The sequence below is a fragment of the Calypte anna genome, chromosome Z (genome assembly GCF_003957555.1).
Source record: "Calypte anna isolate BGI_N300 chromosome Z, bCalAnn1_v1.p, whole genome shotgun sequence".
In the NCBI taxonomy this organism is placed as follows: domain Eukaryota; kingdom Metazoa; phylum Chordata; class Aves; order Apodiformes; family Trochilidae; genus Calypte; species Calypte anna.
In genome coordinates this window covers 47,751,938-47,779,701 of record NC_044274.1, presented here as the reverse complement: position 1 = coordinate 47,779,701, position 27,764 = coordinate 47,751,938, and the positions used below count along the sequence as shown (strand labels likewise).

At 39.6% G+C, this 27,764-nt stretch overlaps 1 protein-coding gene across 2 annotated transcripts in view; it reads right to left on the bottom strand.

The window, feature by feature from the left end:
• Window positions 1-14,903: 14,903 nt before the first annotated feature.
• The window catches only part of ZNF366 (zinc finger protein 366), a 35,917-nt gene continuing 23,056 nt past the window's right edge, over window positions 14,904-27,764 (bottom strand). Inside the window, exons 5-6 of one of the 2 annotated variants that reach the window (XM_030467535.1) lie at window positions 22,413-22,587; window positions 14,904-19,960 (exon numbers count right to left, since the gene is read on the bottom strand). In XM_030467535.1, coding sequence (XP_030323395.1) covers window positions 19,425-19,960; window positions 22,413-22,587 — 711 coding nt within the window. In that variant the 3' untranslated portion in view covers window positions 14,904-19,424. The remainder of the gene's footprint in view (window positions 19,961-22,412; window positions 22,588-27,764) is intronic. The other variant, XM_008503487.2, reaches the window with a different exon arrangement.

The following is a 27,764-nucleotide window of genomic DNA, read 5'->3' as shown; positions in this document are numbered from 1 at the left end:
ACAATATCCTGAGAAAGAATGCAGTAGAAAATTGTTAAGAGCACATCAGGCCTTTAGCGGGTCAGATGGATGTTGGAGACAGGCAAACAGCTCTGCCATCTGATGAATCAGGGATTTTTGGCAGTTATTTTCCTGGCTCCCCTAATGTCACACAATTCAAGTATATCTATGAATACCCAACATTCAATATTGCTGTTACAAAACACATAGAGGAGTATAGATAGAACTTTTTTGCCTATAATGAGGGAATTTGGGGCATTTTATAAGATGTGCATGAATGTCATTTGTTCAAGCTTTACTTTTAAAAGTGATTCATCACACCTAGCCTTAGCTGGTACATTGGAAATATTTTCTAACTAAATTGCATTTCAGAAGAAAACTAAGTTTTTGGGTTTTGATGAAGATTTTCCTCAAAGATTTTCCTCATTTTCCTCAAAGATTTTCTCATTTCCCTAGAGAAAGAATAAGTTTTCTGTTCTGGGGGGGTTTGTTTGTTTTGGCAAATCATGGAATGTCTTAAAACCAGCATGGGTCTTCTTTTTGGTTGAAGTTTATTATATTTCAGATTAAATTAAAGACTTGCTTTCTTGTGCTGTCTATCAACAATTAATAAAGCAATAGAGAAAGATAGCTTTCTGAGTCAAAAAATCTGTTTAAAATGTGGCTGGTTGAAACATCTAGGAAGAGCCATACGACAGTGAAGGTGTCCTTTAATAGGCTTCTATTATTCTTTTCCCTCATTTGACACAATCTTTGAGTTTTCCAGACAGTACCAGGTTGCCTGGATGACAGAAACCAAAAGCTTTAACTGAGTATAAATACCAGGGTCAAAACTACTGCCTGAAAAGAAACTGTCAAAAAATCAATAAACAATACCAATTTTTTAGCAGTTCAAAGGTCACTGGCACAAAACTGTCTGACTCCTACAATGAGATAGCTGCATCTCACTTTGCAAGGCTTTTGGCATGGTCTCCCATAGTATCCTTCTACCCAAATTGGTGAGCCAAGGATTAGACATGCAGATGGTCAAGTACACAGAAAATTGTCAGGTCTGCTGGGCTCAAGCAGTTGTGTGACCACGACTACAAAGTCCAACTGTTGGCTAGTTACTCACTGTGTCCCTCAAGGGCAGATACTGATATCCATACTGTTTAACATCTCTGGAAGTTCATCCTCAGCAAAACTGCCAATGGTACCAAGCCAGGGGACAGCAGGTATGCTGGAGGGAAACCGAAAATCTCAGCAGGCTGGAAAAATGGGGTGACAGGACTCTCGGAAAGATCAACAAGGACAAGTCAAAAGTCTTTGTAAAGAACAGGCTTCAGCACCACTACAGACAGTGGGATGAGTGGCTGGAAATTAACTAAGCAGATGACCTCCAGAGGTCCCTTCAAACCTCACTTATTCCTTAATTTTTTTAGCTCTATAAATATTGTGTCCTCTTCAGAAGCTGAAGTTACTAATACAACAAAACTTTTCCTTCATCAGTCAGACAAGCTGTAATTTTCATGGAAACAAGGGAATTCCTCTTTCTCCATTTTTCCCACTTGTTAGAATAATTACCTTTTTTCAAGAAGTTCTAACTGAAGGTAGAGGAATTCCTGATTACTACAGATTTTTTTTTTCCATGCTGTACTGTTCAGTTCTTCTGTTAAATGGAGATTTGGTTAAATACCAGCATAGTCACTGGTGGTGCCAGTAACAAATGTGGAGATATATTTCATCTTCTGAATGTTGCTTACTCCACAGAAGTACCTAGAGAAAATGAAATCACTCTTATCTACTTTACCAGTGTCTGAATAGCAGCCTTGCACATGAGAGCAACAAAAGAATTATTCATGGTTTACACCACAAAAAGGCATATTTTGTGTATGTATGTCACCCATAAGAAGATAATCAAGTGATATCCCTGGGCTGAAAAACACTAATAAGAACCAACAAGTAGTTAAACATTTAACATGTCTTGAGGTGGAGAGAAGCAATTAGGGTTTAGATACTATATTCCACTGATATGATATTCCACAGATCTGATTCTGTGTTGCTTTTTAACTGATTTAGAAAATACTCTGTTTCAACAATGCCTGATGTGCTGAAAAAAATGAATGCTTCAACAACTGCTATTTACCTTAATAGTTTTCAGATTGCATCCCTCATAGCTTCAGAAAGGAAAACATCAGCTATATTTACAATGTCAAGAAAGACAACATTTTTTTTCCTTAAGCTTTCATCTTGTTTGCTCCCTTAAAAACACTAAAAATGAATAGAAAAGAATTTCCTGGGGAAAACTCTGAAACACTTAGATAAAATAGAAGGAAATGACAGTGAAAGAGAATGACAGGCCTGTGTGTCATGGATGGGGGTGGGAGACTTCAAGTTATGAAGCAGAGGGTAAGAAGCAAAGTGTTTCTTCATAGTCAGTGGCTAAAAAGTCATGACATTATTAATCACTTGTATAGGACAAGAAATGTGCATGGCTCTGTACTGTGAAAGATAAACAAACAGATGGATCTGTCTTGGTTTTACATTTTAAAGGAAGAGGAAAAGTCAAAGTCAAAGGAACACAGTACTCCAGATGTAACCATCACAGCTTTCAAGTTGTAGAGAACAGTTGAAGTTTTTATAAGGTTAGGAGTAACTCCAGTTAAGAAATGCTTTTTGAGTAGCTTTTCTCAGAAAAAAACCTGTTTCAAACCAATGTATTTCTCTCCTGCAAGACTATATTGGTTTCAATTAAAATTTCTGCAGTCAGGAAGGGTTTACTTCAGAAAAGATTCAAATTGCATTTTGGAATTTATTCTGAAAAAAATAAAAGTCATTAGATGTCATTAGATGATGATGCATAAGTAATATGTTAGTAATACATACACAAGCAATATGATACAACATGTCATGCACCACAGCACAAATTGTGATTGTAAATGTTTTTCTGGGCATCTGCAAGCTTATGTTTCTTACCACTACTAGTTATTAATTTGACTAGTGTAACACGTGACTTAAATTTGATTTATACTGAAACACCCTGGGGAGAAGAAGTTGGTATATATTCTACTTACCTTTAGCCAGGTAAACTGGCTGCTCACTAGGAAGCCAGTCTCCTTGCATAGCCAGCAAAGAAAGAGACACAAGTGTCTTTGTTTTTTGTGATGGTGACTCACAAGAACAAGGCAAGTAGATTTGCAGGCTGAGACAGTTACTGCCCTCCATTTGCTGAAAGGATCCTAAAAAAGCTTGAGCTTAGAAAGCTTTTTTCTAAAGCAATGTGTCAAATTGTTCTCCAACAACACAAACAATAAAACAGACAGCTAGCTGCTACTCACATTAAAGTGGATCTCAGACAGATGTGGTACCAACCAAGCAGCTTGCTCATGCCCCTTTCCTGTGTATGAATTAGGTCCACTCTCCTATTTGATTCCTCAACTGAACTAGCTAGGGATATGCTGTGTTCCCAAGCAGCAAAGCATTTTTTAAATCACGGTGTTTGTGAGTCACATGTAACAACCGCTGCTGTTAAGAGCAAATTTGGCAGAGGAATCACATTGTTATACCCTTCTGTTTTGTATGTCATCAGCAGGAGTTATTTTTCAGAACAGTACTGAAAACCTATTACATTCTGGCTGAAGCATGTCAGTACATATTAATACTACACTGACCAGCCATATTTCATTTTCATGGATGTCATGAAAGGAGTCAGGGAGGCAATGCATTTATGTTTTTGACATACAAGGTGACTCTAGGGGATGTGAAGCCAAGTTAATTTAAAAGTAGATTATGGAAACAATATTTAACCCCTTCCTCTCTACTGTTTTCAAGAAGTAAATCTTTATGTAGCTTAATTCATCAAATCAAATTCATGCTACCTTAACACATAACATTCTAAAGCTGTGATAATGCTCCACTTTAAATGCACACTATTCTAGAATTCATCTAGAATAGATGAATCTAGAATTCAGATTCAGCTTCTCAATTCTAACTATGTCAAACTCCCAGATGAATTCCTGCATAATCTACCCTGTTTTAATAAATGTAACACTTCTGGTCTTGAAGTTGCTAGTAGCAGTCAGGGTTTGTAATTTTGACATATTGATAATCTCAAACCTGAGACTAGCTGGCTAGTATGTATTAGCTAGTATGTAGTAAATGTATTAAATAACCTTTTGCTTTGCAACAGGTAAAATAGTAGAAACTGCTACCCAAGTCATAGGCCAGCAAAGTAGAGCCTGGGTATACCAGTAAAAATCTTTCTCCGGAATATTTTGCAAATAGAGATGATGGGTTCAGATGAGATCATGTAGGTGCATACGCGTGACTGTGAAGTGAACTTAACAAAAATGCAGTTCAAACAGAGCCTGGGCCAGACAAGGAAGTACCAGGAGCACAGACCTGGAAGACATCCAAAGAGGGAAAGAAAGTTCTAATTTTGGATGGAATGCTGGCTTAGAACAGATTTGATTTTCTGAACAAAGAAACTGTCTCCTGTTTTTTGTCCCTACTGTATTCAAAGAGACAGAATTCTGCTTACTTTCTTTGTAAACAGAGAGCTCTAATACCTTAAATACTAAATTCTTCAGGTTTAACTTGTTTTACCTCAAAAGTCTCGGCTGAAGGCGAATTATATGCCTGAGATGCCTGATAATTAGTTCCTAGCTATTGTTTTTCTAAAATCTGTTGCTTTTGTTAAGGCAGCTTCTTTTGCACAGCCACGAGTCCATCTCAGTCTTTGGCAGAAAGAGTCAGTTCAAGAATCTAAAACTTGCTTGTTTTTTTATCCTTGCAAACTGTGCATTTATGTAAGTAGCAGAAGGAGTTATCGTATCTTTCTCTTCCTGCACTGCTCCCTGAGAATGCAGAGCAGCCCTCCAGAAGAACACAGAATCATAGATTAATTCTGGTTGGAAAAGACCTTTAAGATCATCAAGTCCAACTGTTAACCCAACACTGCCATATCCATCACTAAAACATGTCCCTTAGTATTACATCCACACCTCTCCTAAATGCCTCCAAGGATGGTGACTCTATCACTTTGCTGGGCAGCCTGTTCCAGTGCTTGACAACCCTTTAAGTAAAGTAATTTTTCTTAATATCCAGTCTAAACTTGAGGCCATTTCCTTTTCTCCTAATGCTTGTTACCTGGGACAAGAGACTGAGCCCCAACTCTCTACAACATCCTTTCAGTTAAGGAGTGATAAGGTCTCCCCTCCATCTCTTTTTCTCCATGTCCCTCAGCTTCTCTCCATAACTCTTATTTTCCAGATCCTTCACCAGCTTTGTTGCCCTTCTCTGGACATGCTCCAGCACCTCAGTGTTTTCCTTGTAGTGAGAAACTCAGAACCAAACACAGTACTGATACTGTAGTATTACCAGTGTGATCATACAGAAGCACCATCACTTCCCTTCTCCTGCTGGCCACACTATTCCTGATACCAGCCAGGATAGTGGTGGCTTTCTTGGCCACCTGGGCGCACTGCTGGCTCATATTCAGCCAGCAGTCAATGAACACCCCCAGGTCTTTTTCCTCTTGGCAGATTCCCAGCCACCCTTCCCCAAGCCTGTAGCATTGCATGGGGCTGATGTGACCCAAGTGCAGGACTCAACTCTTGGCCTTGTTGAACCTCATACAATTGGCCTCAGCACATCGATCCAGCCTGCCCAGGTCCCTCTGCAGAGCCTTCCTACCCTCAAGCAGATTAGCAATCCCACCTGAATTGGTGTCTTCTGCAGGCTTGCAGGGAAGCCCTCAGTCCCTTTTAGATCATTGATAAAGATAATGAACAAGATAGGCCCCAAAACAGCCCTGGGGAACACCACTGGTGACTGGCTGCCAACTGGATTTAACTCCATTCAGCACAATTCTCTGGGTCCTGCCATCCAGGGTTTTTTGTGATGGCAGTGCAGAACACAGTACTTGACTCTGTTGAACACCATAGAATTAGCCTTGGCCCATTGCTCCAGCCTGTCTAGGTTCCTTCATACCCTTGAGCAGATCAACATTCCCAGTCTTCTATAATCAGTTTAGCCCAGAGATGATGAAGTCCTTTCTAACAGGTGAGAAATCTTGACAGCAAGATTAATGTAATCAAGCTCTGCAGTGGCACCTTGAATTCCAGTTTAGGTCTCCACATCAATGGTCCGTTTTATTTACCAAGAATCAGAGATTACACATTGCTTCTGAATATGAGGTAAGTCCAGCCATAGTAGCTGTAACAACAATTGTCTGTTGCAAGAGTTCCTTTCTGTCTTTCCAGGATTTGACATGGGTAATGATGTTTCTTGCTGCTCGCTAGCCAATGAGGCTGCAGTGCAGCCTTGGGTCAAGACCCCTGTCTTTACAGGGTCGAATTGTTCTTTATCTAGCTTGGCATCTTCGACTGCCTGCACTGCTGTTCAGGCAGAAGAAGAAGGAAGTTTGCATGTCAGGAAGATTGTTTCCTATTGCAGCATGAATAACCCAACTGGTAGCAAGCTGGCTGCGTGCCATTCAAAATTGAACCACCAAGTCAAACTGGGTCAGATTTGCACTTTACCAGGGTAAGGCTGTCTAGCCAGACACTGGCATAGTTGCATTTTCAAATCAGAGTCTGTTCAGCCATGGGGGGAGGAAGAGAGAGCAAAGGAAGTTTGGCTGTCAGAAACTTTGTTTTATCTTTTATTGTAAATAGCCACCTGGCAGCTGGTCAGGCATTCAAAGTTGAAAGGTCTAGTGGCACCTGTTTTAGGTACATCCCTTCCTCAGTTAATGGCCTCAAAGCATAACCATCAGGCAACTGCCTTTACTGACAGCTAAAGCTATTTCCATCTCAGCTGTGAGGTGGTCTAGGTGGATTTTTAAGTTCTGTGTATATGCCCTGCCTGTGAGCACATAGCTTGGGCTGATACTGTCATCGCCAGTAGATGAAGCAACCACAGTTCTGGCTGTCAGACCCAGTCTATTGTTGACTAAAGACAGAAGCAGTCCTGGGATGCTGTTCACGTGTGCTGAAATAAAATCCTGGCTCCATAAAATCCTCTTTACTCTTATATTTGTCACTATTGGTTTATGGTAAAGTGAAAGTGTTCTCTGAACATCAATTCAACCTTTGTGTGGATCATGGTTTTTATATTTACCCTTTTACAAACAACATCTCTGGGATGGCTCAAGACAGGTGAATTAAAACTTTCATCTAAAGATGAAGAATGCAATCACATCTGCCATAAACGTGAAACTGCAGTTACTTTTGTGCACAGTAAATCTTAACATATGGTTCAGATGCACAGCTAGAGCGGCATGCAGTTCTGCTATATGCTTTTTTTGGTCATGTAGTCTGACTGACACAACCACTTACCACTTCCCATCTAAACACAGGATGTGCCAGTTGCATCTGCCAAGAGGAAAAAGTAAAAATCAATCAAAAGGAAGAAGAGCAGAAGGAAAAAAAAGATTGCTAGAGAAGACAAGGAGCACAGCCTGATGGCACTTGAGGCCAGTGGTGTTATTCCACCTTTCACAAAGGAGAGCTCTGTAATAACAAACTGTACACCCTTACAGAACATCATTCAGGTTCTAAACTGAAACACCCAAAATTAAGCAGAACACAAAGTGTGAGAAGGAGGGTTCTGACCAGGAGAAAAAAGGGTTTGAGCTCATCCATGAGTGTGGAAACCAAGTGAGCTCACCCATTCAGAGAGGGAGATTTGCCAGTGGGAGCAACAAGGTGGAGAGAGGCAGGGGTCCAAAGGGAAGAAGTACTGTTTCTGCAGTTCTTGGAGGGAAAACTGAGGTTTTTATATGTAACTTTGTGTTAAAGGTCTTGGAAATCTGTAGTGAAAAGTGAGGAGTGGAGGGGCTGTTTGTCCTTTTCAGATGGTTAATGGAGGCATTATGAGAAGGGCTTGTGCCCCACAGTGGTTACTCATAGTGGTGGTGACACAAAGACATGGTGTATTCTCTTTTTGTACACCTTTTGCATCCCCTTCTCCCACCAGTGGGAGTCTTCTTCTGGACTGCTGGGCAAACCTGGCAGCTGTGGTGTGGACACTTTGGTCCTGGGATATGTTGGCCCTGTTCAAAGCTTGTCACTCTCTAACATGGTAGGGGAAAGCATTACATTGCTCCTGTAAAACCAACTGCAATGGCTTGCATCCCATAACACCAAGCTGGAATGCTTTTTCTCACTGCTCAGTTTGCAAAATGCAACCCTTAGGGGCTACCAGCTGCGGAGACACTTTGGCTAGAGAGGGCAGGGGTGCAGTGTGAGGGAGATGTGGTTGCTTTGGTGGCCTTGCCTCCAAGCATGGTCCTTCTTAAATGACTTAGAAAATGGAAGGAGGGTCAGTAATGTGAAAGCATAATTTAACAAAATATAACTGCAGGGTAAGGCTTGAAGATCTACATATTAAATTATTTTGGAGGGTTTTCAGGTTTGAACAAAGTAGGATAGCCTTCTACTTGCTGGGCAACTAGGCCTCTTCATATTAACATTACAAAGAACCTCCAAAATGAAAGAAATTTTAGGAATGTTTAATATACAGTTTAAAAGGTGTTTAATATTGGGAAGAATATCTATATTTTCAATCAATCTAGATCTCCAAAATTATTGTTCTGTCATTACCTGATCTCCTAACTTTTTTTTATTTGATTCATGGCAGTTCAGGTTGACATTTGAAGGTCAAAATTTGGAGACAGTTGAAATCAGAAACTTTAAAAGGGGAAAATTTTCTAGTATACAAGAAAATGCTGTTGTCCTTTGGACCACCCTGTAAGGTGCTTGAGCTGCAGAAAAAAGGTGGCAGATTATTTTTGTCAAAGGGATATTTGACTGTGCACTTATAAACCCACGTTTCCACAACAATAGTCAGTCTAGGTTTGCTGACTGTGTTGTTTTATGAAGTTGTTTTTCTGGAATTACATGAATGAGACAAGACCACCTTTCATATCCTGGTTGGACTGATTGGCAGGACTCTGGGGTTACTGTCAACCCGAAGGGATCTTTTTTCCATGTGCTTTTGTAAGAGCTCACAATTGTAATTATCTGCATTATGAATATACTCTGGCTGAAAGTGTTATAAAGATAAATGGGAGATGAACACTTTTTGTCCACTATGAGTAAACCTGCATGTTCATACTGCTTGCTATTACTCACATATTGAGTTCATAACCTGAAAAGTGCCAACCCCAGAAGACTTTAATAAAATATTTAAAACAGCATATTGCTTTGAAATGGCTTATGTGTAGTAGTCATGGTGCTGACTCTTGGAAATTACATGAAGTGCACCTGGGATTGTCATTCTGTCTGGCTGTCACGCTGGGATAGTCTTGTTTCTTTCAAGCATTTTGTAAGAAAAGGATGGAAATAGCTCTGGAGCACTGGTCTCAGAATAGAGAACTTTGAATACTGAGGATTTCCTTTAGGAAACTGATCAGTGGTCTATGCACTAGGGCCCTGGAGAGTTTATCAGAAAAAGTAAAATGGAAAAGAGGAAACATTTTCTAAAAATACAAAATAAAAAATAGAGGCATAAGAAAGCATAATATGCTGGTTTGCCACCATCTGTCAGAAATGCACACAATCAATCACTTGTAATTAATGCCCTCAGAATGCATGGTAAGATCTACACAAAAATTAGTTCTATGAAGAAGCCTAAAAATGCAGAGCTAAAAAACTGGAAAAACACACCTGGAAGTATGTGACTGGAAGAAACTGAAGATACCAGGTCAAACCATTTGCAAGGTTATTGGACTCCTGCAATGACACTTTTGTTGCAATGGAAATGAAAAACTCTACTCTCTCCAGCGGGGTATGAGCTGTTGAATGGTTTCATGCTGTATAGGGTTTGGTGCTGCTATAATTCAGGTGGAAGGCCTACAGACCTCACTGCAGAAATCAGGCAGGTTAGGGGATGTCCTCATCATATGTTCACTATTAAAATGGGTGCAGCTATTTAAAATGTATTTGATCTGCAGCTGCATGTTACAGAGGAGTGGGTGGAAGAGGCTGCACAAGCATTCCTCATCCCTTTCAGAGTGAAATTAGGCAGGTTTGCTTAACCTGGGGATATTATTAAAAGGGACTAACTGCATTGGAGTGGGTGAGATTTGCAAACCCCTTCCCATGATCCATCCTCCTGTCTGGCTGTGGGGTGGATGCCTCCTGCAGAGCGAAGGTAACAAGACTGAGACCTGCTGTTGTATCATGAAGAACATCAGATATTTCTGTAGGAAGTATTTCAGAGTAGCATTAGTTCTTCTGGTGTCTAGTCTCAACTGGTTGCTCATGTGAAATCTGCTTCATGCTATGGCTTTAGAACTTGAAGTGCAGTAATTCACTGTTTAATAAAAGCTCTCATTAGGAGCTAACTTTTAGTTTATTTTCACTTAAGTAACATCACATCGCTTTTTAAGCTCCCACATGGTGTTTGCATGGGCATTTGTCAGACCTGTATCAGACATAGTCTTGCTGTTGTTCTCACAGAGTTCTAAGATAGATTGCACTAGGCACGGCCTTGTTTCAGTTTTCATGTAACTTTTTTCACACCAAAACTTCAGCATTGTTGTTAGTTTTCATTCTATTTATGTGACTTGCTGGAAAGTTGAACCTCTCTCTTGTACAAATGCTTTATATACTAACTTTTATAAATTATTTGGCCTCTGAAACAAAAGATCAAAAGTTAGCGTTTCTAGAAAAGTCCTATAGTTGTAGCAGAAAACATAATTTTCTGTAATGGATTAAGCAACTTGCAGAACTCTCTGGCAAAATGTCACGCTGTATTTATAGTTACTTTTTCTGATTTTATATGTGCCACTGTATTTATTTTAGACACATTTCTGTGACGCCTTGTCTGTCACCTTTATACTGTTCCCATTTCCTCTAATTTTATAATAAGTGTCTGCTGTGTAGAAACACATTTCTTCTTTCCACACAACTCCACCATTCTCATTTTATTGCACCCCATCTTTCAGTTGGCTCATTAGTGTCCTGATTATAACATATTCCTTCATGATTTTCCATTCAGAACTGTAAAGGTACTTAAGTACTGAAAGAAGTACAGTACCAACAATCCCAGCTCCCAGAACACAAACCAGCATTCTCCACTGATCTAAAATTACAGAGGCTTATTGAAAGCAAAAGCTCACACTACGTAAGCTTTTTCAACCCAAGAAACAATCCATTGAAAGGGAATGGTGTCTGATTCAATCCAAATTAAATAATTTCTATGATTGGATTGGATATACAGTATATTTTCAGACAGGGTAAACAGAATGGTAGAGCACCAGAAGTTGTATTCACAAAGTGGCTGTTCAGCTGGTGGGCTGATCACTAGGGATATATATACTGTATGAGCCAACAAACCATTCATATCATATCTGGAAACTGGTTGTGATGTTAGTGTTTCATTAATTACAAGTGCTGAAACAACTAGCACCTTGCGTGTGTTTTGAGATCAGATTTTTGTACCATGAGCCAGCAGGCAAATACATTTAGCTGCATCACACTATATAAGCCATAGTATTAATTAATTTGCATTAATGTAATTAATTTGTATTAATGAGGCAAATTTGGCAAGAGGTTGTATATGCAGCCTTGTTACCTGAACTACAATTTTAATCTGTTTAAGGTCTAACGCACTGCAACTTGACAGCAACTTTCTAACTTTTCCCACGGATATACTATGTCATTTGTATGTAACTAGGGTTGTTTTTCCTTTAAATGGCTGATGACTTTTTGTCCTACCATCAATATTAATCTGGCTGTCTCCAAGAAAGTATTTCGGATATAGCGGGCCTTTCACCATTGCACTACAGCCATAGGAAAACCATTTGGGAACATCTGGGAGATTATCTTTCTCTTCTACTTAGTTTCTGCTTGCTTAAGACATAAGTGAGCACCAGAGGTGCAAACTGCAGGGGAGGTAGCCACCCAGCAGAACTTTATACTGCTGGATCTTTGGCTGGTAACTTCACTTTAACTTCCTTATTTCCCTTTCTTCTTCTCTCTTTTCACTTCCACCACTGTAATTTTAAGGGACTGGCTCACTGGGAGTGGTGGCAACACCATTGTGAGCCTCAAACTAATAGCTGCTACCATTACTAAAGGACTGCCTGGTGCCTGTGGAAATAATGGCCTGCACATAGCCTAAGGTCTGGATGTGGAGACAAGGGTAGAGAGAACGACTGAGGAGTAAAGGAGCCAGAGGTCTGCTCCAGTTGTTTGATTTGATATGTCTCAACCACCCTTACTCATCATTGTGAAACAATTGCTTGATCAAAAAAGGCCTATAAAAGAAGAAGCTGGGATGTTGGGCTTTGGAGGGCAGTTTCATTAATACCCTCTGCCTCCCTCACTCCCTCCCCCATAGGCTCATCCAGTTTTGGATCTAGGACAGGTAATTTTCTGTTATCTACTTCTACAACTTTCTCCTTCTTTCTCTTTTGTTATTTGGTTTTATTTTATTTTATTTTATTTATTTTATTTTATTTTATTTTCCTTTCTATTTCTCTATACAACTAGGTTTTGTGGTTATTGTTTGTCTGTAAAAGCTACAATTTTAATGCCTACAAGTTCTGTGTATGTTCAATAAAGTTGTATAATTGCACCCAATAATGTGTTATCTTTATTTTGTCTTGGTGGGATCCAACAAAAGCCTCCACATTTCCAGCCTTTGGAACATGACAGTCCTAAGACAGTAGTCCTAACATATCCTCCTCAAGCAGAGGTAGTTTATAACCTTCATAGTGGTTGCTACCTGTAATCAAAATAGAAGAGAGAAAAACAAAGTAAGGAAAGAAAAAAAATCTTAGTTCTCCTTCATATCACCGCTTACATGTATTTCTAGTGTTTGTGTAAGCCTTCAAGTGTTTTTTAAAATGTGTACCACTGGGAATCAGAAATTGAGTATCTCTATTTTTTTCAGTACTAGAGTTATTTTACAGCCATCATTCCAGTTGCTTTTTCTGAGTGCTCAGAAACAGCTTAAAATGTTTTCTGTGAAATGTGATGATGCCAGTTCCACCAGGATCTCATTAAAACAAAAAAATCCAAGGGTTAACTCATCAATTATCAGTGATGCTTTCCACTAGAAAAAGATACTGAAACAGGATGCCCAGGGAAGTTGTGGGTACACCCTCCATGGAAGAATTCAAGGCCAGACTTGACAGGACTATGAACAACCCAGTCTAGGTAGAGGTGTTGGAACTAGATGATCTTTAAGATCCCTCCCAAACTATTCTATGATTCCATTTTACTCTGACCTTCTGAGTTCAGTTTTCTGCTTAGTCCTAGAGTAATAAAGGTATTCCTACTTCCTACTTTGTTGATTTCAATCTTGTGAGAGCTACGGGGTTTTTTCTTTTGGTTTGGTTTTGGTTTTTGTTTTTTGTGGGTTTTTGTTTGGTTGGTTTTTGGTTTTCTTTTTGTTTTTTCTTCACATGATGGAGATCTTTGAAACATCTTTACAATAAGGGCTACATCTTCATTTTTTAGCTTGTTGGAGGCCAACTTAATAAATACCATCATCATTCCAGAGCATTCTTTATGTTCTTCCTGAAGCCTGTAATAATAAATTGACTGCTCTACCTCAAAGCATCTGGCAGCTCTCCTGAGCTCTCCTTCCCTTGTCTTCTAACTATTTCTCCATCATTGATTTAAGTTTCCCTTTATGAAGAGGACCTCTTTGCAGTGTAGCTGAGTAAAGTATGACCTTGTCAGAACAGCCCCATGTGTTTACTAGATAAAAAAGGTAGAATCATAGAATCATAGAATTGGCTGGGTTGGAAGGGACCTCAGAGATCATCGAGTCCAACCCTTGAGCCACTGTTGTGGTTGCTAGACCATGGCACTGAGTGCCACATCCAGTCTCTCTTTAAATATCTCCAGGGATGGAGAATCCACTACTTCAGTGGGCAGCCCATTCCAATGCTTGATCACTCTCTTCATAAAGAAATTCTTCCTAATATCTAACCTAAACTTCCCCTGGCACAACTTAAGACCGTGCCCTCTTGTCTTGTTGAAAGTCGTCTGGGAAAAGAGACCAACCCCCACCTGGCTACAACCTCCCTTCAGGTAGTTGTAGAGAGTGATGAGGTCTCCCCTGAGCTTCCTCTTCTTTAGGCTGAACAGCCCCAGCTCCCTCAGCCTCTCCTCATAGGGTCTGTGCTCGAGTCCCTTCACCAGCCTGGTTGCCCTCCTTTGGACCTGCTCCAGGACCTCGATATCCTTCCTGAACTGAGGGGCCCAGAACTGGACACAGTACTCGAGGTGTGGCCTCACCAGGTCTGAGTACAGGGGCAGAATCACTTCCTTGGACTTGCTGGCCACGCTGTTCCTGATACAGGCCAGGATGCCATTGGCCTTCTTGGCCACCTGGGCACACTGCTGCCTCATGTTCAGCTTCCTGTCAATCCAGACTCCCAGGTCCCTTTCTGTCTGGCTGCTCTCAAGCCACTCTATCCCCAGCCTGTAGCGCTGCTTGGGGATGTTGTGGCCAAAGTGCGGGACCGGCACTTGGCCGTGTCAAACCTCATCCTGTTGGAATCAGCCCAACTCTCCAGTCTGTCCAGGTCCCTCTGCAGAGCCCTCCTGCCTTCCAGCTGATCCACACTCCCCCCCAGCTTAGTGTCGTCTGCGAATTTGCTGATGATGGACTCAATGCCCTCATCTAGATCATCAATGAAGATATTGAACAGAACCGGGCCCAACACTGATCCCTGGGGGACACCACTAGTGACCGGCTGCCAACTGGATGCTGCCCCATTCAGCACCACTCTCTGGGCCCGGCCCTCCAGCCAGTTCTCAACCCAGCACAGGGTGCTCCTGTCCAAGCTGTGGTCTGCCAGCTTTTTCAGGAGGATGCTGTGGGAGACGGTGTCAAAAGAGTAGAGTAGAGTGCCAAGAACTCCAGACCCATTTCAATACAAAGCACAGCAGCTTCTTCAGTACATATTTATTTGCTTAAATTAATACAATACATCGTACATGCTTGTATTATTGAGATAGAAAGACAGAAACTAACTAATCACAGACAGCTGATCCATTTTTTGAGTCAGGGCTTTAAATAGGAATGCATTGTTGTATATGAAATAAATATACACCACATTATTTGCAGAATCTGTTAAGAGTACAAAGTGTTAGCTCTGTTGCATCTTGTCCAGCTAAGCAGGCATGATTATTTCCAAAAATGGTTAACAATTATTAAAACCTTCTTCAAATAATAAATATAGTACTTATATTACTTCTTAATTGTACACTCATAACAGCAGAGTTCAGCAGCACCACATGAAGAGAGAAATTGGAGAATAGCTGGTAAACCAACAGAGAGTTGAAAAAAGGTGGGTGCAGTAGCATTACTTGGTCTTTCCAGAAACTTGCTTTGCAGGACAAAACACAGGATAGACTTCTCTTACACTACTGTCATTAAGTGTTTTATCCTTTGAGATGCTTAACACAGAGCACCCGTCTTTGCTTTCACAGACTGAAGGCTGCCCAGCAGCCTGGACTGCTCTGGTTCACAAAAAGATTGCTGAGTCCTAGTGGCCAGGTTCAAAACAGCTTATTCCAGTGTCACCTAGAACCTCACTTTCTCAGTAAACATGTTGTATTTTTTTGCCCTTAGGTTTTACTAGGCAGATTTTTTATTTTTCATCCACCTACTCTATTATACTCTTGCAGAATTTTCCCTTCTGCCCTTAACAGTGGATAAGCTCTAATTATAACAAACCACATGCCTTCACTTGCTCAGACTCATTATGAAATTGCCAATTTATTTTTCCTCAGCATCACTTCTTGAAGCATCTCAGCTTCTCTGAGTCTGGAAAGCATCTCAGTTGTGTGAGTTTGTGGCCACTCTTATTTGTTTTGGTGCTCTCCAAGAGGAGACAGGGTTTAATTTTATGTGTTACCAGCTGAAAATCCAAATAGATTTTGGATCAGAGAAGAGACAGATAACCATGGGGTTGTTTTTATAACAGCATAGCAAGAAGAAGGTAGATAGATTCAGACTAGGAAGTAGAAAAAAAAGAAAAAAATATCCCCTGAGGTCCAGGACACAGGCAGCGTTCCTGCAGGACCTCTGTTCAAAGCAAAACAAGGAAGCTAATCCCTAGAAAATTAGAAGTGGGAAATAACTTCATTATGAGAGCAAATTTCTATAAAGCATTTTCAAAGCTATTAAAAAGCAAAGGCTGTTACTGTCTGTTCCCGAAACAGTGCCAATATAAATAGCGTGAAAAATAACTTCTGTTTGAAAAGCAAGGTGCTTCACAATAAAGACTGTTATTTCACTTCTGATTTGTCCCTAGAGGCCTCTTTGTAGCAAGTGTCTTAGACCCAGCTCCATTATGTTCTGCAGAAGGGAGGACAATCATCTCCTAATCTTTTTGCTTGGGGTCACTTGGCACTGTCTCCTTACCTCAACCATAGTTGTTGTTTGCAATTCCTCTGACTGGTGAGTTAAGGTTTTAAATGAGTTCTTTACTATTCTAATATGAATTAGGCTTGAATGTTTGTGAATTAGCTTAGTGTGACTATGACTGGGCACAGTCTCAAAGGCCTCATTGTGATGGACTGTTCTCAGCTTTCTAGGAAGAATACACTCAAAGGGATTCACATTATGAACTATTCCCAAATAGTATTGCCATTCTGGGGATGTCTACTCCTTTTCACCTGAATGTATGTGGTTGGTAGTTACTTTGGCTCTAAGGAGAAGTGGGATTATAGAAGTAGACAAATGGGTTGCAGTGATGGTGTTGAAAGTGGGTTAACTATTCAGACAGCCCAGAACTGTTTGCAGTTATTTCCTCCTAGGAACATGTCTGGCACTTTCTCTTAGATAGTTTCTAGGGGAACTCTGGACTGAATACTTCCAGTAGACATAATTTTTGTGGTTATGATATTATCTACTGAGGGATGAGATCTGCTGTAAATGTCTCCTTTGCTTCATTTGCCTGAAGTGCTGTTGATATGTAATTTACCTCTTTCTTGGTGAGGACTGTCTAGGTGTCCCATAACACTCCCCAATGCATAGACAACAGCATTTTGCAAAGGAAGAGCTGCATGCCTTTCTGCTTTACCCACCACAAAAGTGAAGGGACTTGTTAAGTTCAATTTATCCACATAATCTAGAAATCCTAGAAATTGCAACCAAGTTCCTGATTCTTTGCTTATTCCTCTTACTATAGGAACAATTATGGCTGCAAAGGTGGAGCGAACTGATCTTGAATCATATACAGGTGGAAAATGTAACACCTTGAGAGAGACACTTCTAAGAGTCAATGTCTCCCAGCTCTTGATTGTACATGTTCTCAAACTGGAGCCTTTGTTTGGCAGAGAAAAGATATTACCAAGAAGGTAACAAAAGGACTTTCTCCCATTTCTAAGAGACAATCTCAGACCGTGCTGAATTTCTAGCTCAGCTTTTCCCTTCTGGGTTAAGAAAGAATGCAGTTACACACATTACTCTGAAAGTTATTGTGCTCTTCTGCTTGATCACAGTGTCTTCCTTGAAAGAAAATGGCTCCTTTTTCAAGAGGCAATATCTTGCTATGGAAGCAAGAAAGCGGAATGTACGTAATAAAACAGCTAATCTCTGAAAAACATGGCTATTTACGTCTGAAATGCACCTCATTTTGAAAGATACCATTAATTCTAGGCCTGAAGTGACCTACATTCAGCTTCAGCAGGGTATACTCTTTTTATTTGAAAGAAGTATGTACATCAGCTGTAGTTAATTACATTTAGAAGAGTCACCCATATGTTATGGCTTCTTTATCAATAGCTTTTTCTGCTTTTCATTCAGATTATTCATTATGTCATGTTTAAGCTCTGAAAAATGAAACCACTCTCTGCAATCTCAGACTACACAAAGCTAGTTTTATATGACAAATAAGGGCTTCTGCCCTATGAACACTGATTAAGTGGTAGGTCTGAGCATCATTAGGTTATTATTTATGATGGCAGACAAGTAGCAAGCAGTTACTTGTCTCTAGCCTTAGAAAGCCTTAAGTATATGACTATATTTAATTATAACTTGCTATAGATATAGCAAGAATGATAGCAAGGCATTTCAAATCAAGAAATTCATAGATAAGTGCAGAAGGAAGTAATATTTGAAAAAAAGGTGCCGTATATATGGATTTTAACTGTTTGAGGAGGAATGCTAGAGTGATATAGATGTAATTAAATTACTGGCTAAGTCTTTATTTCTTTATAAGGATGGTATGGGGCTGTTTGTCACCTGTCTTGAAGATACAGATGGTGGTGAAATTATTCATCAATTAATAGACTGTGCTTAATGGAATATGCATCTTTGTTATGAACATGTAATCATACGGGAATTAGAGGATGAAAAGCTGGGAATCACTCAGTAATAACAAAGTGAGTAGAATTATTCATAAAGGCCTCGAGCTTACTTGTCAAGCCATGTTGATAAGATAAAAATTCTGTCTCCAGTAAGAGGAAAGCCAAAACCAGTTTTCCTCTGTGAGGTGCAGCTTGCCCTGTCAGGGCTCTTTTTTTTGTATACATTCTAAAATAAAACCTGATCATGCCTGTATATTTCAAAATTATCCTCACTAGCCAAGATAAACTGAAGACATAAGTGGCAAAATTGCATCTTTTTCTCAATTACAGTACTCATATTACTTCATGCAAGACTTGCAGATTTTACATTCTACTGCTCGTTAGATTTATTGGTCTGAGCAGACAGTAAAATAAAATATCAACAGAGTCCATGCTATTTCTCTTGAAGAACTGCTGATTGCTCCCATACTAACTGAAACATTGCAAGGCATAAACATCTCTTGTGCAAGACAAAAAGGTTCTGTGACCATAATAAATTCCAGTCCTTGCAAAGCCTCAGAGAGCTGCCCTTCACTATCTCACAAGTCATTAGATTTTATTCTTACTTTGTTTCCCATTTCCCATTGTAACTTACAGAACTAACAGTCACTTCAGCAAATTAAAGTATTTGGACTGTGTTAGTTCTGGAAGTGACAGCACCTTTGTGCACATCCACATTACACACACAAAGTACGTAATAGTACTCTGGTTTATACCATGGAATATTTAGTATTTTCAGGTTTTTTTGAGACATATGGTTAGAAGTGTTCATGTATATTTAGTCAGATAATAAATCAAACTGTTTTTTTGAGAACTAGAGAATCACGTATATGTCTCTACCACCCCAGATAAAAGAAAATAAACTTCTATACCCACCCCATCGTCTGCTTGTACATCAAAATGTAAGCATAAAAATGTTATTGGTTTCTATCTATTGCATTTCTTAGTGACCTTGGACTACTTTTACTTTTTTAATGTTTGTGGTCCACCTTAAAATACTTTTATTAATTTGGCTCTTTTCTTTCTAAAGACTACTACAAACTTCCAGGTTTTGGTAAATTATAGCTTACGGTAAAAATGATCTGGTTCCCATTTTCCAGATCTTTTGAAATGCCCATTTTAAATGCCTATCAGCATTGTTTGCTTTTCCATTTTTCTTTCTAGCAATTCTTTTAAACTTTTGTTCCTGTGCTTGAAATACAAGTAATCAGAGAGAGAGTGGCCTAGTCTGGCCTTTTCCAAGGATCTAAAGCTGAGGTGTTCTTTGCTGTTTGCAAGGTCTCGCTCTCCTTGGCCCTCCTGTTTGTCTGAATTTCCTCTTCTTTTCTCCAGTCCTCCCCCACTCAGCAATTCTTCCTTTTCTTTGCAGTAGGACTCTCTAAAGTCCTTCATCATGCACTCAGGTTTGCCAGACAGATCTTGAGCCACGTACATCTTGCTGTCATCATGGTGGTACATGGCAGGGCTGTACTGCTCAGCCTCATAGCAGTTGTCTTCCTCTTCTTCATGGCATGAGCTTCCCTTGGCACTCTCTCCATCTGAATGAAATGAGATTCCCTTCCCTTGGCTTTTCTGGGAAAGATCAAAGGGCTCTTCCTGTTCCAAGCTTCTCAAGACATTTGTCTGGGACAGAGCAATTCTTCCTCTTCCAAAACCTTTCAGTGATTCGAGGGGAGAAGAAAAGGAACAGCTTACATACAGGAAAATTTACTATGTGATACCTGGTTAAAAAAACAAAGCATGAGAAGACCTTCTGTTTCATACTTTACCTTTGTCTTCCACTCAGCTATGGACAAGTACTTTATTGTTTATATCTCATGGCAATTCCTCTGAGATGATATTGAAAGAAGTACTATTCTATACTAGACACGGCCAGGTCAAATGACACAAAACCTAGTGCTTTCCATGCCAGACACTTGATAAAGAGCCGAGGAATAGAAGTGATGTGGTCTGGCCTCTTGTAAACTATTTTTGCTAATGAACGGACCCACTTCCTCCTTGCTATAGTTTTTATAATGAAAACTTTGATCTAAAGCATCACAGAGTATACAAAAGGTCCCAAGTTTTGAACATTTTTTCCCAGAGGAGTGGATGAGACTAATAATATATTAACATGTTTGTTCTATGAACACACTCACTCAAAATTACTACTTAAAAACGAAACGACAAGTAAGTTTCAACAATCTACAACAGCCTCTGCTCTCCTTAATTTTTCTTCTTTCATTGACCAAGGAGACACTCGTGGCACTGAAAATCTCTGCACTAGGATGCCATGCTTAAGCATTTTGCTTAGCCTTGAGGGAATCACTCTAAACAAATCACGATTTTCAGCAGTGCAGTACAAGTCTGAGTGTAGTCCTGGACCTGGTTTGGTTTTGTGTTTGACAATTTTCTCTCTTGCTGGAAATCCAGACATTACCTAGGAGGAATCGTTGGGCTCTAATGTGCTCTGGGCGTTAGGATGAACCAAAGAATATTCACACACTGCAGACGTAGTACATCCTAATTAAAAGCACAGTGACAGTACCAGGTGTAAAATTCACCCAAAAGCAATTATCTACAAGAACTACTAATCCACTTGCTGATTTTAGTTTGGTGTTGGGTCAGTAATGAATCCAGTTTCTGCAGGAGGTATGTAGTCTCACTTGATAAAGCTTATCCTTTGCAACAGGTTGTATTTGTCAACATGGTCTGTGAGCAAGGTGCAGCCATTACAGATTGTGTTTTGTCTGATAAGACTCAAGGGCTGAAGTGCACTCAAAAAGTCTGTCTCTAACTACAAGTAGTTGTGTAACTAGCATGGTGCAGCAGGAGACTTAAAGGAAAAAAAGGACCATTTATCTCTTTACCAGTTAGGGTCTTCGTAAATCTTATGCCAAACGTCATAAGACATATGTTTTACAAACATATTCAGATGCCCTGAAGCTTGAATTTGAGGAAAAGCAAGAAATGTTTCCCATGAGAGAATTATTTATCCAGAAAGTCTTAACAAGCAAAATATCTTGGATAGGCAAACTCTCAAAACAATGCTCCCTAATTCCCCTACTTCTATAGATAGCAATGGCATGTGTGCAAACACAAGACTAATTTTACAAAATGCAGGTGGAGGACAGGAAGATGAGGGAGAATGTCTCTTTCTGTTGATGTGATTCTTTGTAAAATGGGTCTTAAACCTATGGCTTTGGCTAACATCATCTGTGTCAATATGATACAGAAAAACCAAAGCTCCTGGATATAGAACCATTCAGGCCTCCATTCTCATTCCAGAAAGGAATACAACAAGCAAGGAGCAAGGCTAATGAAATCTTCTAGATTTCTTGCTTCTGTCAGCTTTGAATGAATTTATGATTTGTAGCGTGTCTTAAACATGAGAGAAAAACTATAAACTCCTTAATAGATGTGTCTGGGGGAAAAATGTCTGCTTTTATATGACTGCTATACTATGATCTGTCAGCCTCCAGGAGTCAAGACTCTTAAAACATGAACAGTTTTTTTAAAGTAATGGAACTACATCTTCAGCCAGGTAGATGGTGTCATTCAAAAGTTCTCCGGGTCAGCTGTATGTATCACATTCTCACTAAGGCTGAGTCTTCCCAGCTTACTCCCATTTGTGTCTCAAGGTACCCACATACATGCTGGGAGATGCTTGGTGGTGCTGTAGGTATTGCATCTTCTCACAGTGATGGATAGAGATGCCTGGTCCTAACTACAAGAATGGCTTGATAAATCCTCTGCTCCCACACTGCTGGCCTGATTCTCCCAAACACCTGATGACAGCAGCTTAGTGAGCTAAAATTATTTCTTTTGTGATCATAATTACTGCCTCCTTTTGAATCCATTTACTCCTGCATCTTGGTCTGTACCACTGTGTTATATCCAATCTGAAAGGTGTTTGAGGCAAGGGCCACGACAGTCTGCTCCCTGATCTCTAGTACTGGGAGTAATAGAGGTATTTAACAACAACCTCCCAGGCTTATGGGTTTTAATCCCTTCCAGTAGCATTGTATGGATGCAGCAAAGTCATGAATCTGTGGTATGAAGACGATTTGGGTTTATTGATATATATTGTCTAATCTATTAGAGAATAACCTTACTGAAAAACATTACCTTGAGAATGAAATCCTCTTTCCATGACTCCATGTTTGACTTTCATGTGTCTGGTTAGGTTTCCTTTCAAGGTGAATTTGCTGGGACAATAGAGGCACTTGAAAGGTTTACTGTCTGAGTGCAAGTGCATGTGTCCCATTAAATTGTGCATTCTGTTAAATTCCTTTCCACACAGCTGTAAAAAACAAGAAAAATGAAAATTATTATTTCAAAAAGGTACTGCAAGAACATTTTAAAAGTAAATAGAACCTACTCATCTAAACTTTACCCCTAACACCTTCTGACTGCATTGCATTTTTTAAAGATAGAAATAAAAATCCTACAGAAAAGACTGTGTGGTTGAGTCTGATATATCCAGGGCCTGCTGCACTGCTGTTATTTCTTTTGTATTGTTGACTGGAACATGCAGTCAAAGATTCCCCTAGAACAGGGAATGTTACTGTAAGGCTTGAATTTCCAAGTGTAACTTTCTGCCTTGGTAAACCATTTAGTCTGTCGTTTATAAATCTAGCCTTTAATCAAGAATATCACCAGGCGGAGACGGAGATACAAAAGAAAACCAGTAAAAGATTACTGTGAAACAGTCAAGCAGAATATTAATTCTCCTTAAGCAGAAACACATTTTACTGAACATTTTACTTCAAGCTAGACAACGAAAGTCCTTTTCTCTTTGTTTCTTGCTCCTCCATTTTTATCTCATTCTCTTATCTTCTGTTTACCAACTTCTGTGTTTCGAAGTCTCTGGTGGAGTAAGCTGGAATTTAAACAGTCATGTGGCTGCAGGAATGACTCAGCTTTCCCTGAAGCAGGCTTCTGCCAGCTCAAGCCATTGATCTTGCAAGTTTCCCTTTGATGAAACAATAAGGGGTTTTGGTTTTTGTTTTTTTTCATTGTTGTTGTTTATAGTCTGGTCCCTTATAAATCAAATGAATTCTCAAGACATGAGATTTTGACATCTGTGTTGCAAGTTTCTGCTATAACATGTCTTATGGTCTTTTCTAATCAGGATTTACAATTTTATTCATTTTCAAGTCACTATTTCCATCCTTTGCAGACTTCTGTGTTTGCTTTCTACTTCCTCTTTATTTTTTTGAAATTATTTTAGACAAAATTATTTTAGTATTTTTAACATTATTTATTACTATATGAGCCAGAATCACTGGCTGAGTAATTGAAACTCATCAAGCAGTGCACTCATCTGGGAGAAAATTACTAAAGAGCATTTATTGAGTTATTTACTCCACCAACTTTTTTGTCTAATCTGAATTCTGATTTAATATATTTTGGTAGCAAAGAAGGCCTGCTACAGTAGTTTTTGATTCAACATTGCAAAGCCATCACCTCAAATATCTGGATGAATGTAGATAGTAGAATGATCCTTGGTGAAATAGTAGTGGATCCATTGCATTTTAAACCATCTCTTGAGGCAAAAGGGAAAGAGTATACTAATATAAAAATTTATAGGATTATTGTTTTTAAATAAAAATTAAAGCTGAGTCAATATTGTAAAAAGAGGGTTTCAAAATTTTCACTTGCTTGTAAAAAAATACTTGCTTAAGCTACAAAAGTCCTCTTCCATTATTTGCTCTCTACAATTCTGCTAAAACGAACATTCTAGCAAATCAATTTATCAGCGATATGTCCAACAAACTGTGTGTAAGGGGGAGGATATAGTCACAGGGAATGACTGGTCTTTGAAGATCTCTGATTCCAGGAGTCATCCATCCACTTAGGAAAGAGGACTGTCTATTCTTTGCATTCAAAGAAAGCTGATACGCCCGATGAAAAAAATTCGTGGAAATAAATGCACAAAAAACCTACTCTCAAAATGCTAGGAGGGAACAAGGAGGAAAGAAGGAGGACTTAGGAGCACAGAAAATTTGCAAGGAAGAACAGAAGCTGATTATACATTGACAGCCCCTGGAACAACATATGAAATGTCAATATTTCTCTGGCTACAAGAATGCCAATAATAATACCTCTCTAACATCTCTTAGGCTTCCAGTTATCTCCTTATATTGTTCTCACCAGGTTTTGCTTTCTGATAGGAGAATCAGGCTGACCAAGTGCATGGCTAGAGCACTTCATGCAAATATATTTATAAGGTATTGAGTGTTGAATCGTAGAACCATTTATTCAGTTGCTGTCAAGGCAACATTTCTTTTTCTTTCTTGGTAATGAAAAGACAGGGGACTTCATAAAGGGTAGTCCTTACAGCATGAAAAATGTGTGCCTCTGAATGATGGGTGTTGGTTTTCCATTACCCAAAGTCAAGCATAGTCTTAGGGATGTGTAATGGGTTCTTGTCCTGAAATCTCCTCTGGGGACATGAGGAAATGGTACTAGAGTGGAGAGGTGTGGCAGGAAAACGAAAGAAATGTAGATAGGAAAATTGTTTTTCAGAGCGATGGCTCTGTGTGTCTGTGGATAACATACCCTTTTTGGAAGGCTGAAGATGACTTTCAGATTAAAGTTCATGGTAAAGAGAGTGAACAGAGGAGGGTTTGGGCTCATGTGCTATAAGACAGCAGTGCAGGCCTAGCTTCTGTTCGCAGATAGTTCTTGAAGAACAGCCTAAGTAAGCAAACCAAACTAGGAAGGTTTGTTTTACTAGGAAGTAAAAAATCTTTCTCTGTGACAGAGCAGGGGTTTTAGCACTGATGAGCAGAGTGTGGAAGATCACCCTGAGCTGGTTGCATGGGAGGGAGGTCCAGCAAAACTCACCACAAAGCACCTTTGCACTCAGGGACACAGAAATCTCAGGCGAGAGATCTTGGGATAAGAGGATCAGCGTGGTTTACTTTGGACTTTGCTGCAGTTGGCTAGAAAAGCTGGATAAGTTCAACATCAGATTTTGTTGTCCTAAGCCATTACATGAAGTATCACCCCTCTAGATTTTTCAGTCTGTTCTGGTTTTTCCCAAGGGACTTCCCTCTCTCATTTTGTTTGATTTTGAGTTCTGATCTAAACCCACGATTTTTAATAAGACAAAAAAAGGATTTCAAAACATCTGCTGCAAGCTATATTTAGCTGGGCTACAGAAAACTTCATTGCATTCTTTACTGGAGGCCTGAAACATTGATGTCTTCATCATTAAAATAAATTGTAAATTTCATAGAAGCTTCCTCTACAAATCAAAATTAGCACCATTTCACCAGTGGGTGCAACTCTTTCAGAACTCTTCAGTGTTTTTATTGAAATAGAAATAAACAAGGCATCACAGGCATAGGTCTCTAAATGCCACAGAGAAGTTCACTCTTCAGAGAAAAGTCAAACACAGATGTAGGCTGCAGCTGGATAAGGAAACAGAAGGGACAACGATTTGAGACTCTCTCACTTCAGATAGTCTGTGCTTAGCTGTGATTAGACACATAGGAAAACTTCATGTTTTCTTTTGCTGTGAGAAAAAAGGTAAAGAAAACCATTGCATGTGGTGAAGTTGAAAGGCTACTGCTGTGCTCTCCTTCCCTTGCATTCTTCTTTTTTTTTTTTTTTTCTTCATAAGAAGGGTGTTCCTTTCCTCAAAGAGAGAGGGAGAGGGAGAAAGACTGTAAACTGTCCAAAAGGACCGTGAGAAAACAGGAAGCTCTGAAAAGTACAAGAGAAAGCAAGATGAAATCTATTTGCAGGCGGTTCCCCGGGGACATGTGAGCCATTGTTAAGCAGGCTGTTCATACAGCTATATCCTTCCTTCTGCTGAGGAGGAGCTTGGTGCCAAAAGGCTGCTATCTGGTCATTGCTTTAACCCTCTGAACACCAGCCAGAAGCACTTGCTCGAGTCTTTCAAGGGCTCTGCCAGAGAGGAGAGGGATGCTCCTAATGCAATTCCTGATTCTCCCTTCCCTCACTGTTGCAACTTCTGCTCTGTTCAGGGGTGCTGACATTGATCCATAACCCTTCAGCCACAGAAGAAACTGTCTCACTGTGCTTACTTGTTTCTTTCCTCCTAGGAACATTGGGTGGGGACAGAGAAATAAAAAAGATGTAAGAAAAATAGGTGTTACTTTAAAGTTTTTGTTACTGGATGGAAAACAGAATGATGGTACTGCAGCTCCTGGTTCAAACTGTTGCCATCCCCAAGTTTTAATTGGCTGTCACCATCAAACCCTAACCTGAACACAGACTTCCAGCTATTCTGCAAATACCTAGCAAAGAGTGTGGGTCCAGATACTACATCCAGAATAGCTGATCAAACAGTTTAGTATCTTTTCTGAAAACTGAAGGATCAGAGGAGGACTTTGATCAAGTGAGAGCAAAAACAGGTTTACTGGTGTTCACAGAGAATGAAAGTCTGCAGCAAACTTGACATGAAACTATTCAAGCATTTCAGTAAGAGAAATTATTTTATCAATATAGAATAATGTAAGTCCCATTATACAAAATAACATTTTAACAGGAAGCTTCAAAGGTGTAAAAGCAAAATGAGAAAGTAAAAAAGATTTAATTTTTACATTTTCCGATTAAAATTATCACTGAATGCTATATTTTCCTATGATATTTTGAAGCTGTACAGTTTTCAATAATTCCTTTTAAAATTTTTCATCAAGTTCTGCTTCTTGATGAAACATCCCTTTTAAGAAAATTCTTAGATCTATAATGATACTGGATGAAAACTTTCTAGAAATTGCTTCCAGATCAACTTTCATTTACCTATGCATAAACTAGGTAACATGCTCCATTCTGTATTTGTAGCCCTCTCAGTAGAAATCAAACTCTGAACAAAACCTATGACCTTTGACTTCACAAGGCATGACTACAGTAATGAACAACATAGGCAGTGAAGGGAACAGATATAGTATTGCATACTGAGTAATAATGTAAACCTGAATAATTCATAAGGAAGATACCAGAGATGAGAGCATCCAAGAAAGCTAAAAGCTCAAAAGTTTCTGAAGGGGGAAGAGAAGAGAGGATGGAAAGGGAACGTCAACCTTCAGAGTCCTAACAGTGTGAAGGGGACAGCAAACTGGAATTTGGACAGGATCCTACAAGGGACAGATGATACTGATAAAAGGGCCAGGATACTGATGTCCCAGTCTGAGACTCAGTCTGGCAATAACACTTGGCCCATTCAAATCCCTTTTGCAATTGTGTTTTGCTGTGGCTTTTGAGTCCTTCCCTGAACTATCAGATAGCATCACTGTGTGAAGCTGTGGCTGATGCTTTTTCATGGCCCTTCATAGGCTATGCAGCTTGATTTACGTTTTTAGTCAGTGTTTCAAGCTATTCAAGCACTTAGACTTCTGTTTGGGTGTGTGTACTAAGCAAGTGGCAGGTATGTTTGCTCTCTTCTGCCATGGCATTTAAATGCTGACAAAGCAGACAAACAGATTTGAGAATTAAAGTTATGGA